Here is a 15,227-nt window from a genome sequence, read left to right as displayed (position 1 = left end):
TTCACGGCATGAAATAGGTTTTTCATAAAACTGTGAACCAGGTGTTTCACGGGTTTTTTTTTGAAGTCTAGAGGGAAATTCAAATTTCCTTGTATGGAGGGAATATTTTTTTAATTTGAAATTGGAGAGATATGGGCATTTTCCCAAACAGGTAAGTGGGAATAAGAGAAGTCAACACTTTTATGACACCCCTTACACCCTTCATAAATGACTCCCAAAATGGACAAATGATAACTCATTTGCATCTTTTCATTCAATGCTCAGCCACTAATGATTTATGAAAAAATATGCTTAATAATTAATTAAAGATTTATCCTTCCACTAATCTTTTCCTCTTTTGGACTAATCAAGGGCTCTAATTAACCACTTCACTAATTCACACCATTGAGCACATCATTGGATAGGGCATGAAATTGCTAAGCTACGTGCATCAACTAATGTGTAAATTAGTCCATAATTAGAGCTTAATTAAACTCTTAATTGTAGTCTCTTCTCCTTATGCAAAATTAAGCATGCAAAATTAAGCAAAAGAGAGAAAAATTTCTCCAATTAATGAAGAAATTGATGTAATTAGGTGTTTTGATGCATCTAGATGCTCCCAAAATGCTCATGAACACGAATTTCGACCTCTTACTTGATCAATTTTAACTCTGAAAAACACATCTTCTAGTTTTTTTGCCTCTTGAACTGGATTAATCACCCCTTAATGACAAAAACCAGCCAATTAATAAAGATTAGTCGATATCAAGAGTTTTTTTAAGAGTTTTTGAGAAATTTAAGAATGGATTACGGTACCCCTAATACTTGCTAACACTTTAATGCATACAAATCAAACAAAAAACACACAAATCAAGCAAAAATTAATGATTCTATCTCTATGTTTAACTCTAAAGAGAGCTAAAAATCACAAAATTGCAATGCATTGCATTGTTTGATGCAATGGATGCAAACTGAACCCAACACACACTATGTGTACACTTAACAAATGCGTATGAGAAGAGGCCCAAAAAGTGGCTCTAAAGTTTTGGAAAATTCAAAACAAAGTAGTATTTACCCTATATGACATGGGTGCACCTCAAGTTTTACATTATTAGCTTGCATATGGAAGGAGAAAAATTCATGCTCCACCTGTATAAAAAACGTCATTTCAATATTAGAGAGTCAAAAATTTATCCAATAATTATCGTTTGATGATTCCAGGATTTAGTTTACATCATGGGCTTTCCATCAAGCCAAGTTTCATGATCAAACTATGTCCCTTCTAAAAGTTATGTCCAAATTACTACTATTTTGAAAACAGCAAAAATCATGCGTTTTATCAGCATGTGTCTAAGAAAATTAAAATATTACCTTGCAAAAGCTAAGAAAAGTGCAATTTAAAAAATCTCAAGGATTTTTTGGGTCTTGAGGAACATCTGTGGATGTTAAGCATTTCAAAACTCTTAATAGATTGCCCACAAAAACTCAAGAAAAATGCTAACTTTTCAGGACACTTTAGTGTCCAATTACAGAACTAGTGTTAATTAAGGGTTACAAGCTCAGCCAATGGAAAGATCCTTATGACAGTTGTGCTTCACCAAGTAATCTTCTTGTTGGATATGTGTTTCGAAGGGGTTTGGGTGAGCCATAACATTTTTGGCACCACTGCCGGAGAATCATCTCTTGGTTTTTTCCATTATTTTTCTCTAATCTATGCATTACCCATTGCCCATTGTCTTTATTAGTGGTTTCCCATGAAAAAGATGTGGTTTTGATGGAGACTGGTATGTGATTTTGTGAGAAATAGCTCTCTTTTTTGTCTTTTGAAAGAATGATGTTTTGGCTTAAAGGTCTTGTTGTGTTAGTTTTAATCTAGTTTCTTTTGCGCAACCTGTTTTTAATACATAAAATGTCTAATTATGAGCCTAATTTTGATTTTCATCAAAGGAAAAAGTTGTGTAAGTGCATTATTTGTTGTAACTATAGGTGTAGACTACTTGTGCAAGCATAGTTATGATTAGTTTTTGATAAAAGATGATCAAATTTTGTATTTTTATTTTTTACAGTTTTTTTAGAACTAGGCGATAAGAACCTACTTAAGTGGAGGCTAAGTTAGTGTCATACACATCAAATTATGGCTTATTTATCTCATCTCAAGCATGAAAACCAATAATCAACATTCTCATTGATAGGGCTACATTATTTTTTAATGGCGTGATTGAGTTTTGATAATACGCGTTACTTTTGCTGATTTTATGCAACTTTTTTGGAAAAAATTCTAGGAAAGTAAAATGATTTTTTTGGTGAACTTCTACCTCCTTGGACTGATGTATGCTATCAAAATATCTTGGGAAAAATGCTATTGATATCATTGGATTTTTTTTTTGAGAGAATGATGCTTGCATATTTGGAAAAATCCTGAAAAATGTTCATTTTCAAGACATATGCTACTTTGTTGCTTATGTACTTCCAAATAAAAAGGCATTTTATATGTTTAGCATTTTTTACATAAGCATAGGGTTATGTTCTACATGCCCGATGAAGCATTTTGGTTTTTAAAGCCTACATTAGGAGTTTGATTTTTTTACCGCAACCCCCAAAAAAGGACACTCAAGTGTCCTGTTTTGGTACCAAACTAGTCTTAAGGTCTCCAAGCTCCACAACTCCATGCGAAGCAATTCCACTGTGCCTCCCACGAGCATTGTCACACCATCGCGTTGCACTACGTGTACTCGTCCCTCCTCTCACCTCACTTCACTCACACACACTCACTAGTATGGATTAGAGAGAGGTAAGCAAGAGGATTAACAAGAGCAAAACTCTATTACATTATGGGAGAGTCCTTTGTATCATGAGAGATATTCACTTATATACATGGCCATAAGTGTTCACACTCACTTAAACTTTGGCTGACCGGGCACTTTAGGCTCATAAGAGACCTAATGCTATTACAATGACTACTCTCATAATATATGGCCATAAGTGTTCACACTCACTTAAACTTTGGCTGACCGGGCACTTTAGGCTCATAAGAGGCCTAATGCTATTACAATGACTACTCTCATAATATATCTATGAAGTACCTCACTTGGGATTTCATCCGAACTTACTACCACGTGCTCTTAAAGCGGAAATCACTATAAGTATTCCATTAGACCGTTTACGAGAGCCCGTCTACGTTGTAGATTTGGACACCATTGCTTCATATCTTGAAAGTATGACCTTTTGGTGTATTTACCTTGGCTCTTTGATGTAAAATAATGGTGGTAGGTCTTGTTAACCCTAGAAATTGGTTAACATGAGCTACATATGGGTGTCTAAGGAGCGAATAACATTAGAGGATGTGGAATTGAACTACGTAAATTGTGCCATCCATCACCATGTGTGGGGTTTGGGTAACCTACCCTCGAACTTGATGAAGAATTTTGTATCCAAGAGGAGAGAGTTCCATGAAAGTTTCTTGAGATCCACGGGGTCACTTTATTGTGCAAGATAAATTTGAAGTGGTGTTAAAATGGACAGCCATCTTGTTAATGATACCTATGATTTGACATGAAGTAGATTAAGCTTAGGTTCTTATGCAAGGTACGATGAATGAAAAAGAAGAAGTACCTAGGAATGTACTTTGTAAAACAATCACTCCCCCACTCCTCTTTCATTGACATTTTTTTCATCCATCTCCAATCTTCTTTCTTCAACTCTTTTTTTCTTTTTCTTTTTCTTTTCTCTTCTTAAATTTTTTTTAAAAAAAATCTCTCCCTTAAGTATACATGTACACTTGAGTTCCTAATCTATACTTTGTACATTTGAATGTAGTTTTAACGTGCTAGTTCCAGGTATCATTGGGTTAACTAAGATGAAACACAAAATGAAAGTAGGTTTCCATCCTTTTTCTCTTATGTTTTTGGTAGTGTCCATCGTTGACTAAATGATATTGGTGCGTTATTTATCTCTTATTCATCTTTGTATGCTAGTGTGTCCTCTATTTTGTTGGGTTTTAGGAGTGTAAATTATTTGCAGTTCTAATGCTTCCATTTGAGTTTATACCTCACTTATCATGAGTAGTGTTAAGGGAGTTTCCCAAGATGGGTTGTAAGAGATAGACAGTTAATAATGATTCTAGAAATAGAATTGTTGATGGAAATAGGCTTTGCTTCTAGCTTTCATGGATATTCTTATATTGAGTCCTTGTCTTCATGCTTGTTGTTGGAATTTCTCTCTTAGCTTTTACGCTCCATAACCATTTAGGGAAGTTGTTCCTTTGGTTACTTTTAGGACAAATTGGGACTAGCAAGTGCTTTAGTACCCAAATTTGATTTTTCCCTTGATGGTATCCTTGCACTTTAAGCAAGGATACTTTATTATTCAGATTTCTCACACGGGCCTTCTTGAAGAAATATGCATTGAGGCTTAGGACCATTGGTGGATCCTTTTTGTTGAGAGAACCCTTTGCAATTTGCTCTTTAGGAACCCATTTGAGAGTGACTGTTTTTCGGTTTTGAGTTTTTCTTTGCCTTTTCTTTTGGTGAGACTTAGAATTTTCAGTTAAGGATTGTTGACGATGAGAATCAGGAGCAGTTGAAAAAGAAGTTGTTTTCTCTTCTTGTTGTTGGTGATGCATCTCGTGTAGTAGGAACTATGGTCTCCAGTAGAGGAAGTGTTGTTTTTCCCTTTAGCAACTCAAGAGTTGCAGCACTTTTTGTTTGCCAATTCATGTGGCAGTTGTTTTGCACAATCCATCTCCTCTTGAGGATCAGTGACTCTTTCATTGTTTCCTGCTGGAGTTATGTATAATTAATTTAGTCATGACAATGATTTTAGCATCAAACCCACCCATTGCCATCATGGTTCACTTGGTGACATCACTTATTTGTGCATTTGTTTGGATGTCTAAGGGAGATGTGAGTTTCCCATGACACCAGTATCCACTAGTGCTGGCCATATGGCTATGTGATCTTTTTGTGGGAATTCTAGCTTAATGCGAGTTGGATTGATTATTCTTTCAGTTTCGTCAATTGTTTCAAGAACAACCATGTAGATTAAAATTTAAGTTTGTGGAGCAGGTTGAGGTTTTTGTTGTTTCTTTTGCTGTGCTAAGGCTTCCGGCCTTTGATTTTGCATTTCTTGGCCCCTTTTCCTTTCTTTTTTGCTTCTTGTTTATGGAGTTCATTAAGAGCATTTTGTGTTAGAGAACCATAGTAGCATTTGACCTTGCTACCATTTATATGGGCTTCCATCTCTACTTCGTCAAGGGTAGGAAGTTTACTGCACCTTGAGGTGTGATATTAATAACACGAAAAGGTCCAAGTCCTTTGTACTTTAATTTTTATTTCCCATTTTTCTCACTGTACAAAAAGACTAAATTCCCTACGTTGATATCCTTGTCCTTGAGGTTGTTATCAAACCATTGTTTTCTCCATAATTTCACAACCATCATGCCATAAGTGGCATGGAGTAGTTTCTCTTCTATTAAAAAAATAATCAAATGTCGATCCATACCCTAGTGCTACCATGGGTTCTAATCTATGGCTATATACAAAATTAATGGGTGCTAAAACAAAAATACCTTATGTCCAAAATTCAAAAGCATGGCCCTTCATTCCATCAATGGAAAACAACACATGTCACTCTTCTTCTCTTTCACAATTGTGATCTTGCACTCCTCTTGACACCCAATGCACCCATACCCTAGTGCCGCCAGGGGTTCTAATCTATGGCTATATACAAAATTAGTGGGTGCTAAAAAAAGACACCTTATGTCCAAAATTCAAAAGCATGGCCCTTCATTCCATCAATGGAAAATAGCATGTATTACTCTACTCCTCTTTCAGAATTGTGCTCTTGCTCTCCTCTTGACACCCAATGCACCCAAAAACTTGCATTGGCTCGATCAAAGCAATGAAGCTATTAACAATGCTTGTGGTTTAGCCATGGGCTTTTACACTAATAATAATAATGGCACCAAAATGTTTTTTGCATTTCCATTAAATATGTTTTGTGAGATTTTCAAGAATAAGAGTGTTTTTCTAAGGTATCATTAGTATCTATAATGATCAATCTATGTAAGACCTTAATTAATTAGTAGCTCTTAAACACCACCAAAACATTTTTTTCATTTATTAATTAATTGAACCTCAATATAGTATGAACGTCACATGAAATTATCAAGCTGAGCATCTAATTAAGGTTTTAATTTAGCAAGGATTTGATCCGATTCTATTAGACGTGTGTTCGTGTGTCTGGGCTTTTCTTCATGCTTCTCGACGGAGCATACAGCATACTGGGGCTTAAAGGTTGTTTCCTGCAAGCCGTCCAAGCTTGTGCGACAGATTTTGCTGAGGGTCCCGAAATGCAGAGGGGGAGGGGTGGATGGCCGTGAGGAGATGACGGGGAGAGCGCTCGTCGGGACTAAGGAGGTGAGGGAGGCCACCAAGCAGATGGCGAGGAGGAGATGGACGGGGCGGCTGTGAGGACGAGGACGAGGACGAGGATGGGGGGCAATGGCAAGGACGAGGGAGGAGGTAGACCAGATGGCGAGGAAGGCCTTTGTAAATGTATTAATTTATGGCATGTTAGTGGCATAAATTAATACATTACAAATCTTTTGCGTGAATATACATTACAAATTTGCAGAAGGCTACACTGTTGGGACAAGTGGAAATGGTCAAAGAATCATTAAAAAAGAGAGGAAATGGGCAAAGAAACCAACCAAGTCATGCCAAGTGGAGAGGTGGGAAAGACGCAAAGAATAGACGGTTAAAAAGATGCCATGTGGATATGCATCTCTCTCTCTCTCCCCCCTTTTGTCTTGGATTCTTTTTCCCCATTTTCCATGGAAACAACCGAGGGAGATGAAGCTCAAAGTCAGTGGAGCATCCATGGCCTCGAAATACCGGACGATTTGTGTCAGTGTATCATCGCCCTTCTCTCGGTAAAATGCTTCTATGGTGACAAAGGATTTACCATTTATATGTCTATGGCTATCTTACACTCACCGACTCTGTGTGTATGTGCGCGCGCGTGTTTTTGAAGCAGATGTGGGACGTGTGCTCCTTGGGTTCTTGCTCTCGGCAATGGCGTGCCCTCTGCTCGTCCAACTTTGTTTGGTATGCCCTCTACAAGAGAAGATGGTGCCTGCCAAGCTTTAAGAATTGTAGACCCGAACAAGGAGACCTCCCCCAACTCAAGGACAACCATTCGGCCACTGCAGAAATGACTGCTTCTTGCAAGGTTCACTATGCTTTTAGTCTTTTCTCTTTCAATGGTTCTGCATGCTGCATAGAGCATCACACATAGCAATTGACATTATACACCTTATGTTGCACTCCCCCGGCCCCCCCCCCCCCCCCCCCCCCCCCCCCCAAGGTACCTGCCCAAAGCCGGCCTGCAGTTTGAGTGTTTTAGAGACTCTTTACAGACTTGTGATGCTGGGTTTTGGCCTCCCAATCAGCCAAACCACCATCCTGATTACAGTCTGCATGCAAAAGATCTGCATGGTTTGCCCTTTTATCAGGGTTGTTCATGTTGGTACTGTGTCTGAGCATTTAGTGCAAAGAAGGCATTTTTATGGAGGCTAGCCACATGGTCGTATGGATGGATGTGTGGCAAATGTGGAGATTTGGGTCTTATTCCACCTATCTTGGCCACAGGCTGGGTTTGTGTGGGAGATTGTCCTCATGAGTCGCAGTACCTATATGGCCATTTGCATATGTAACCACCTTGGTGGCTTAAACAAGATAAAATTATCTTCTTTGCGGCACATTTATTGCAAGATCACCACTGCTGAATGATTACCATGATTCATTTTTCACATTGGCCAAGGTAGGAGGTTCACCTTATTTTAGAAGTGTGCAGACCTCGCTAGATCCCCCTGTATAGCTAATGATTATGTGGGACTGAGAGTTTCATAAATTTCAAAGAGAGCCTTGATAATTGCAAAAACTTTTAGCTGTTACAAGGTTGGCCCCACAAGAGATCTAATTATTCACTTTTATGACCTTGATGGATAAAAGCAACCAAATATTACTCTTGACCATATATCTCTAGTTTTTTTTTTTGGGGGGAGGGGGGGGGGAGTAAAGAAATCTATGTTGCTCATGGTGTTTTTTCTTCAGAGTGGGCACAACCTTCAGCATGCTGTCAAGGGATTGACGTAAATGGATAGCATCATGTCTATTTTGTTGCATTTATTGAAAAACACAAATCATTTCCTTACGCTTTCGTATATGCATGAAATTATGATTCCTTCTTCTTAGCTAACATCATTTTGAGGTACCACTTAGTTGGGAGATGAGAAGGAAATGAAGCACTTGCTTATAAGCCGAGTGTGAACATGTTAAAGTGTCTTTATGACATCTTTGTAGGGCTTGCAAAAGGTTGAATATGTTGTGTTAGTTGGACAAGAATTTCCGTAGTACAAGTGGGTTGCCTTCAAATCCCCGTTCAATCGTCAAAGTATCTGTCACCATTCTGGCCTTTTACCAGCTTTGATCAGTGTTTTGGGGGAGCCCACACACAAAATAGAATCAAGGATACACACAATTGCAAAGTGTGTAATAATCGAAAGAGGAAATTTCCAAGGAGGCCAAATCCAAAAACATACATGTAGGAGTTGATGAGGTGAGCTCGCGCTGTTGATTCCTGCCCCTGCCTCTGTCCCTTCTTTTCCAGACTGCCCCTTCCGCCTCTGCCGAAGCTGCTTCCGCCTTGCCCCAGCCGCCTGTTCTGTCCTTTTTGCTCCCGCCTCTGCCCTTGCCTGCTCCACTGCTGCCCTTGTGACCGCTCCCTACAAGAGGCCTATAGATCGGAAGACAATATACACATATTTAGAACACTTAATCTAACTGATATTAATCAATGGAACAACATAAGCAACACAAATACTAGAAATACTGAAAAAAAATACCAATGATACCAGCACTGGGGCCGGAAAGGAACCCCCCCCCCCTCCCTTCCCCTTCAATACTTATTGTATTTCTTGGAGTATTTATATTTGTACAAGTATCATGGGCCTGAAAGTCCAGATTTCTCCACTAGGGAGTGAAAACAACCAAACTGATGTGGTTCAAGTCGATGAAGAAAGTGTTGGTCGGAGTAGCCTCAAATCACAGGCTCATTCCCACCTTCACTGGGTGCACACTTGCCCTTCATTGGTCTTCCGGGACCGTACACAAACGGGCACGCTCGTACTAACGTAGGCAACAGTGTTACACTGCGGTGGGAACGTATCCCGGTTCTCCCAATTAAGCTTTGTACCTGGTTTTTCCTCATACCCTCTTGACCTTCACTGGCTCCTCTATAGGTGAGGGCACGGTCAGGGCAATCACGGGAGAAACCACTTCCCAATGATCTTCTAAAGTGTATGCAAGTGGAGAAGAAACTTGCCTACACAAAGCTTGAAATAACAGCATTTAACTTTAATTGTTATCTGAATTTGAGATAAAATATTGAAATAAATACATGGCATGGATTTTAATTCATATCTCAGCAATGAAGACCATTTCCCTTTATATTATACTCCAAATGGAAGCATTCAGCTGCTGTACAGAGCAACCAGCCTGTACACGGAGCAGGTACAGCAGGTACACGTGGGCAGCCAACAATTTGTAGGTACAGCAGGGCAGTGAGCTCTGTTTGCAGGTACAGCAGCTCCTTGGCAAGTAGAGCAGGTACACGTGGAAAAGGCAGGTACCACAGCCGGTGAAGAGGCGGGTATAACAGCCGGTACAGCAGGGTAGATAGGCGGGTACAATAGCTGGTACAGTAGGGGCAGCAGATAGGCGAGTACAACCAGGCGTGGAGGAGGCGTGAAGGGGTAGGTACAGCCAGGCGTGGAGAGGCGGGTACAATAGTTGATGAAGATGGCAAGTAAATCCACCAACCCCACACGTGGGTATTCCATGCAAGGCTTTAATTTTAAAGGTTATAAAACCTTAATTTAAATTATTACTTTGGGCCCCCCTCTCAAGCAAATGTCCAACCCCTATTCAATTTGGGGGTGAACATAATACCTTATAAATATTAAGGTTCACTCTAGTTTATGGATTTTACCAATTAAAAAAGGCCAAAATGAAAATACTTATCACTCGTTCACATGCCACACCACCAAGTCAGCAATCAACACTCCACAGTACACTGGGGGCGTCCCCGTCCAGTGTACTGGCACAACATAATAGGAAGACACCCGCAAACAAGTCATGTAAAAATAAATTTATGCATGCAGGCATAAATGCATGTACACAAATAATGGATGAAATATCTCTTTCATGAAACTTGTACAAGAGGTTCCTGTCGGGTACAAAACTGGCGCGACAGATATAAATAAATATGTCCTGGTCTTCCTATGGAGTGACAGTCCCATAGGTAAGACACTATCCTGGCCATACACAGGTGGCACCAACAGGCTCCCGTCCATACAGCACAAAGCAGATCACACATCGGTGGCACGAAACTGGTTCCCGTTTATGTGACGCAGCACTGGTCACACATAGGTGGCACTGATCTGGCTTTCGTCCATGTGACACCATAAGACTGGCCCTTTCACATGGGACACTGGCTTGGCCCTTTCACATGGGACACTGGCCTGGCCCCATGTGAACATGGCACAAATCTGGCCGCTCTATGGAGTGACAGTCCCATAGAAGTGGCTCCAGAAATGGAGATGGACCAAATGGTGACATCCCCGTGGGCTTCTAAACAGTTGACCTCAACTGAAAAGCCTCAAGATATGCGTGCAGAAGCTAAGGGTAGTCAACAAAATAATCCTCATCTACCCACTTTGCATCAATCGGCAAATAATTTTTAAATTTCACAAGGTATCTCTTGGAAAGCTTTCCATGTGGTAACTTTCTCTTCTTGTGAAATACAATCTGCTCTGGCTGAAGGATCTCCTCAAGCTCATCAACTTCTGGCGGATCTTCTCTGACAGGCTCCTCTGGATCTGGCCCCACATACTTCTGCAAAAGACTCACATGAAAGGCATTGTGAATCTTCCAATGGCTGGGTAAAGCAAGCCTGAAGGACACTTCATTGATCTTGTCAATCACTTTGAAGGGTCTATTATATCGAGTAGAAAGCTTTGGATATGATCCCTCTCGTCCTGGCCTCTTCCGAAGCCTAGCTTTCTCAAATTTCAGCAATACCCAATCACCTTCCTTGACTTGCATGTTCCTTCTATGCTTGTCTCAGCAGTCCTTTTATGCTTATCTTGTGACCTTGCAATGGCTGTCCGCACTTGATGAGCAAAGGCTACATCCAAGTCACGCACATACTCATCAGTTGCCAAAATCTCATCCTTTGTACGAAGGATGGGTGGCAAGATCACTCTGCCATAAATAATCTCAAAAACGGGGCCTTCCCTGTGGAGGCATGAACTGTGTGTTGTAGGCAAACTCTAAAAGTGGAAGATACTTCTCCCATGAAGTCTTTTGATCTGCCACATAACACTTCAACAAATCCAACACGGCTGAATTTGCAGCTTCACTTTGGCCATCCGTTTGGGGGTGATAAGCTGATGAAAACTCAAGTTTAGTGCCCATGTTATCAAATAAAGCCCTCCAGAAGAGGCTCGTAGTCCTGGGATCTCTATTCCCAACAATGGACTTAGACATACCATGATACTTGAAGATGTTAGCAAGAAAAAGCTTCACCATATGATCAACTTTAATGGTTTTCTTGACGGGCAAGAAGTGAGCTTGCTTGCTAAACCTGTCCACAATGGTCCAAACAGCATCATTCCCATGATGGGATCTAGGCAAATCCATAATAAAGTCCATAGTAATGCTTTCCTATGGCTGCGAGGGAATAGGCAATGGCTGAAGCAAACCTGGAGGCTTTTGCCTATCAAATTTCACCTTTTGGCATGTAAGACATTCTCGTACTGTATATGCCTCAATTCTTTACGCATGCTTGGCCAAAAGAAATATCTCTCAATCATGCATGTAGTAGGCATGATACTCTATGACCAGCATAAGGTGGAACGTGACATTCCTCCAAAACCTTTGGACGCATATCCTTCACCACACATAAGCAGTTATCCTTCATAAGATAACCCTCTTTGATCACATAAGAGGCATGTGAGTGACCAGCCATCAAATCAGTCCATATATGGCAAAAATCAGCATCCAAATGATATAAATCTTGCATGGCAGATAAGTCCCCATGAGAGTCCCTGAAACTGCAGCCACATAAGGCCTCCTCGATAATGCATCTGCCACTACATTTTTCTTTCCCGGAGTATGTAGAATCTGAAAATGAAACATGGAAAGAAAGTTTGCCATTCTCATCTGCTTCTCCGAAAGCTTTGTTCGAGATAGAAAATATCTCAAGCTTTGATGATCTGTCTTGACTACAAATTCAGCCCCAAGAAGATAATGCTTCCATATCTTTAAGGCATGAATTACAGCCAAGAGCTCTTTCTCAGAGATATCCATATGAAGCTCGGCATCATGCAATCGGCGGCTCTCATATGCAACTGCATGACCTTCTTGATTTAGGACAGCCCCTAAACAATTCCCACATGCATCACATTCCACCATGAATGGCTTTTGCAAGTCGGGAACAATCAAGACGGGTCCACATATGATAGCATTCTTGAGTTGCAAGAAGGCATCCTGCTCCTTAGGGGTCCATTTAAAAGTGGCTTTCTTCTTCGTGAGATCATGTAGAGGCGTGGCAATCATAGCAAAATGCTTTATGAAGCGCATGTAATATGAACATAACCCCAAAAAACTACGTACTTGATATACATTTTGCAATTCCGACCAATTCCGAATGGTTTCAATCTTGGCAGGATTCATTCTTACACCATCCTTGGATACAATGTGGCCCAAATAGTGTATCTCTGAAAGAAAGAACTCACTTTTCTTGGCAGTAATGAAGAGTTATGCTTCTGTAACTCTTCAAACACTATGGCCAAATGAGTTTTATGCTCTTGCTCATTCTTGGAGAAAACCAAGATGTCATCAAAGAATAAACCTGTGAATTTTCGATGGGGTCGGAATATCCTATCCATCATACGATTGAATGTGGCTGGGACATTGGTGAGACCAAAAGGCATACCAAGTTCTACACCCACTATTGGGCACTGATGACGTTAGTGGGGGTGTCATAGTATCTAGTCTATACTATGCATGATGGAGCTTCTAGATGCAAAGTTTGCCGATGACACTGCTACATACTTGACCGGTTCGGAGGGTAATCTCCTTCGTTTTGTGGCAATAGTAGGGGAGTTTCGTGTGGCCTTTGGGGCGCGGATCAACTGGCACAAGTCGTGTGGTTTCTGGGTCAGCGGCACACCCAGCCCCACTTGGCGTCCGCTTGACGAGAGTTCCGATGGATTCCACCAAGTGCAATTGTATGCTATTTGGCTGCCAGGTGGGCTTTGATATTTCCGCAGAGCAGCACATTGCCCCTCGCCAAAGACTGATCCGGAACTTCCTGTGGTCAGGCGGTGTAATGTGGCATAAATTCCGGGGGGAGGGGCGGGCCCATTCCGGTCCCAGTGCGGTGTGAAGTTTTAAAGTTGCGCCTGTTGATTAAGTGGATGGTTTAAGTGCATGTTGTTTCAAGTGTTAAATCACATTAATAGTCGTGTGTGAATACCCTACACCCCCCCCCCCCCCCCCCCCCCCCCCCCGAGATTGGTTACACAATGTGTAGAATGGTTTAGAAATCAGCTATTGGAGTAATCTTGAGTTGGGCCTAAGATTGAGTTTTTGTGTCGGCAGTCAGCTGCTTTTCCCATGATCTTATACATGCATGTGTATGCGTGTGCTGTCTGTGGTGCTCACCATGCAGGTTGGTTTGGGTTGTCTGAACAAGGGTTTTACAGTGGCTTCCTTGTTTTGTTGCAACTTCCGTGTTTGCAGTTTATTATATGGTTGATAGGAGTCAAGGACATCATGTTTACTTTTGCAATATAGTAATTGTTTGGTTGCTCAAATAATACACTTAGTGAGTGCGCTTTCCTTTCCACACTTGGGATCTCTGTGAGCAGGGTTGGCGTGCAGAGTATATATATGTGCACAAGCAAATGGCTAGTGGGGCCACATCAGTTATTGAATATGTAAAAGCACGGGCTTGCTACGATTCGGTAGAAGTAGCAGAGTATCAAAAAGCCATGGCCTTGCTCTCTTCAATTGGTCTGGAGTTTCAAGATGTGCAGATCTTTTTGCTGGTGGCAAAGCACAGTGTTCTCGTCAACCTTCTTGGACTACACTATTGCCTCGTGCATCTGAAAATGAAGGTTTGTAATATCCTGTCTTAGAGGCTGTTTGGTTCACCTTCCATGTGCACATTATCTGATACGTTTTTTTTTTCTCTCTCTCTTAGCAGAGTAAGGATGCTAGAGAGGCACTTGCAAAGAACAAAGTGGGTGAAAGGCAGGTCTGCTTGAGATGGTGGAGTCTTGGAGGATGGACCAACGGATTCCGCAGGCATGATGAAATGCACGTGCGGATCGCATCCTTAATCAATCTAACAGAGCTGGAACCACGGTCTTTCCTTGAGGTGATTGATAGAGGTGCACTCCATGAAGTCCTGCGGGTGCAAATATCAGCTGATTTTGAATCGAGTGCCTGGGTTGCTCGGAGCATGCACTCGCAGCGATAGCATGAGATCTCCACTGCTGTATATATATGCCCTTGTACAGATTTTATATATTTATAGGTCACCTGAAATAGGGATATGTACAGTTTGATCCGATTCCTGTCTTGCCCAGCTTCAATGGTGGCATCCTCTTCACGTTTGAGGACTTGTACAGGCCAACTTGACACGTAACTCCCCCATCACATTGTTGTTGCAGTTTATGTTAGGACATCTGCAACAGCTTCATCATCCCCCCATTCATTGTCAGAAAATGAACAAAATACTTGGTTTTACTTGGTTTCACAAATACAGTGATGATTTGCTACAGACTTGTACCGAAAATGTAAAGCATTAAAACAGAAATCAAGTCTCTTTGTTGAAACAATCTCAAATCATGTGTGCGTGTTATCATGTGGTCAGGTGCCATGTGGAGGACAAATGGGGGGGGGGGGGGGGGACTTAAAAAATGCATTTGCCATGGGTGTTTCCTCTTGCAATGCTAGGCCTAGTGAGTCCTATACCTAGTATGTATTGTGTGTGGAACTTAAAAACATGAGTGTTTCCTCTTGCAATGCTAGGCATAGTGAGAGTCCTTTACCTGGTATGTATGTGTGTGCGTGTGTGAGAGAGACACATGCACACATACATTGTGTAGACACACA

General features: G+C 41.1%; 1 protein-coding gene across 2 annotated transcripts; it reads left to right on the top strand.

Moving 5' to 3' along the window:
• The first annotated feature begins 6,753 nt into the window (after nt 1-6,753).
• On the top strand, nt 6,754-14,889 carry LOC147619256 (F-box-like protein). Of its 2 annotated transcripts, none has more exons than XM_086772920.1 (4): nt 6,754-6,910; nt 7,015-7,209; nt 13,976-14,224; nt 14,314-14,889. In XM_086772920.1, exons 1-4 carry the CDS (start codon nt 6,812-6,814, stop codon nt 14,587-14,589), a joined length of 819 nt encoding a protein of 272 aa, XP_086629046.1. In that variant the 5' UTR covers nt 6,754-6,811; the 3' UTR covers nt 14,590-14,889. The 2 variants fall into 2 exon arrangements, with proteins under 2 accessions (XP_086629046.1, XP_086629045.1); XM_086772919.1 differs by having other exon boundaries at nt 14,311-14,889.
• Nucleotides 14,890-15,227: the final 338 nt, after the last annotated feature.

Source organism: Cibotium barometz, chromosome 33 (genome assembly GCF_041138505.1).
Source record: "Cibotium barometz isolate CiBa-2024 chromosome 33, ASM4113850v1, whole genome shotgun sequence".
Lineage (NCBI taxonomy): Eukaryota > Viridiplantae > Streptophyta > Polypodiopsida > Cyatheales > Cibotiaceae > Cibotium > Cibotium barometz.
The sequence above is the reverse complement of the archived record's forward strand: the minus strand, read 5'-3'. Positions and strand labels throughout refer to the sequence as shown.

Coding starts and splice junctions, on each gene's coding strand:
- LOC147619256 (XM_086772919.1), top strand. CDS start 6,812: ATGGAAACAACCGAGGGAGATGAAGCTCAAAGTCAGTGGAGCATCCAT. Junction 6,911..7,014: donor GTATCATCGCCCTTCTCTCG/GTAAAATGCTTC, acceptor TTTTTGAAGCAG/ATGTGGGACGTGTGCTCCTT. Junction 7,210..13,975: donor AAATGACTGCTTCTTGCAAG/GTTCACTATGCT, acceptor CTCTGTGAGCAG/GGTTGGCGTGCAGAGTATAT.